The sequence below is a fragment of the Drosophila guanche genome, unplaced genomic scaffold (assembly GCF_900245975.1).
Source record: "Drosophila guanche unplaced genomic scaffold, DGUA_6, whole genome shotgun sequence".
NCBI lineage: Eukaryota > Metazoa > Arthropoda > Insecta > Diptera > Drosophilidae > Drosophila > Drosophila guanche.
In genome coordinates, this window is record NW_022996811.1 from 1 (window position 1) to 1,906 (window position 1,906).

At 39.9% G+C, this 1,906-nt stretch overlaps 1 protein-coding gene across 2 annotated transcripts; it reads right to left on the minus strand.

Moving 5' to 3' along the window:
• Window positions 1-363: 363 nt before the first annotated feature.
• LOC117591712 (ubiquitin-conjugating enzyme E2 D4-like) lies at window positions 364-1,409 on the minus strand. Of its 2 annotated transcripts, none has more exons than XM_034285032.1 (2): window positions 1,230-1,409; window positions 364-1,173 (listed from the first exon to the last, which is right to left on the minus strand). In XM_034285032.1, the coding sequence occupies exon 2, from the start codon at window positions 1,168-1,170 to the stop codon at window positions 475-477; it is 696 nt and encodes a 231-aa protein (XP_034140923.1). In that variant the 5' UTR covers window positions 1,171-1,173; window positions 1,230-1,409; the 3' UTR covers window positions 364-474. The 2 variants fall into 2 exon arrangements, with proteins under 2 accessions (XP_034140923.1, XP_034140922.1); XM_034285031.1 differs by having other exon boundaries at window positions 364-1,181; window positions 1,230-1,407.
• Between the last annotated feature and the right edge of the window lie 497 nt (window positions 1,410-1,906).

Consider the following 1,906-nt stretch of genomic DNA (forward strand, 5'->3'; position numbering starts at 1 on the left):
TTTCATTTTATGAAAACTATGTGTAAATCAAGGCAAAATTAAAATTTGTAAGGAAATAGCCTTAACATTGCAGATAAATTTCGGATATATCTCCAGTTGTTGTTACAGTATATAGGCGACAATTAAACCACTCAACACGGTTCTCAGTACCTTTTTTATACCCGGTACTCGAAGAGTAAATAAGGTACAGATTTCTTACCGTACCTCGTACCTTTTTAAAATTTTGGAGACCACCATTTAATCAGACAACATTGCTTTTGAAAGAGGCCACAGATTTCTAATATATTTTGTTAACCACTTTCATGTATATATGTAACAATCTTCAGAAGAGAATGCTAACGTGGAACACACGATATAGTTTTTGTTAAAGATCTTCAGGAAATTGTCATAAGAATTCTGATATTTGCATGAATATGGGTATGAATTTCTGGGTGGTGTTACTGTGCATTATGTGCATGCTTATCAAAATATAACTTATGGCATGGCGTAGAGTGTGGTCCACTCTCTGGCGACTCGGTCGTGCTGCTCTCGGTCCCTCTTGTACATGTTGGCAACTACGATTTCCATGGGGTCGTCAGGATTGGGATCTGCTAGCAGCGACATGATCGATAGGAGAACTTTATCTGCCGTCAAGATAGGCGACCAGTTGTTCGATAGTATGTCCAGGCATATGTGGCCGCCACTGGTGATGTTGCAGTGGTAAATCTGAGTCGTAAATTGTACATGAGGCGGGACATACGGGTAGTTATCTGGAAATAATACATCCAATTTAAAGTGCCCTCCCTCATAGGGAGAATTGGAAGGGCCGTGAATAATGCAGTGCCAGTGGGTTATATCGTCTTCAACGATCTTCACATGGCAACCGTCCGTTGGATTGAGCATTATTTCTTTTAGCTCACGGACAAGACGTCCCTTGGGGCCACCGCCCCGTGGCCGTTGTACGGCGCTACTAGTAGCATTTCGGATAGCGGTGGCAGCACGCCGATTCCTTATGCGGTGGGTAGCATGACGTTGTACGGCGCTACTAGTAGCATTTCGGGTGGCGGTGGCAGCACGCCGATTCCTTATGCGGTGGGTTGCAGTACGCTGGACGGCGCTACTAGTTTCATTCCGGGTGGCGGCGGCAGCCCTGGCAGCAAGCTCAATCCTTATGCTTCGTCGCAAAGACATGGTCTAAAAGACTGTCAAAACTTCAGAAAAACTTGTATATTTCCAAGCATCTCGCTTACCTTTAGGTTTTGTACGCACAGATTTTTGAAATTTTCGATGTGTTTTTATTAAGTTTTTTCTTAACTGTTTAACACTTTGAATGTGAGTGAAAAATGATTGCATTAGCACAGCCAACTTGAACTCCGTTTTGTAAGAGGCCTATAGAAAACCGAGAAATGGACACAAACTTGGTTTCTCAGTCAGTTATTATACTTTTTTATACTTTTTATTACTTCCTTTTGTTTACTACCGGTCCGCACGCTGAGTAAATCGAAGTGTCTTGATTTCCCGCCTATCGATAGTTCTTAGTGATCTACTTAACCTATTGGTATCTCCACTCGATGTATCGGTGTCGTGGACGATAAGAACGCGCGCAGTTACTTATTCAAAAGATGTACTGCTTAAAACAAACAACATTCTACAGTTTTATAATATAAAGTGTATCAGAAAAATTCGACCTAAAATAAACTCATATTAAAATGTTCTATCAAATCGAGATAAGCTTTCCATAACACGCGCTTTTAACTCCAGAATTAAAAACATTAAGCCAGAAAAAATGAACAGATAGAAAATGGTTTCAAAAAAACTTATATAAATTCCAGTTGCAACTTTTTGCTGCTTCATCAATTCATTTACGATATTTAAAATGGAAATAATAATATAAGAAATCGAAAACAATCTTCGTCAAATATCAGAC

What these genes read in the sequence shown, in the direction of transcription:
- LOC117591712 (XM_034285032.1), bottom strand. Translation starts at nt 1,170, where the DNA reads ATGTCTTTGCGACGAAGCATAAGGATTGAGCTTGCTGCCAGGGCTGCC.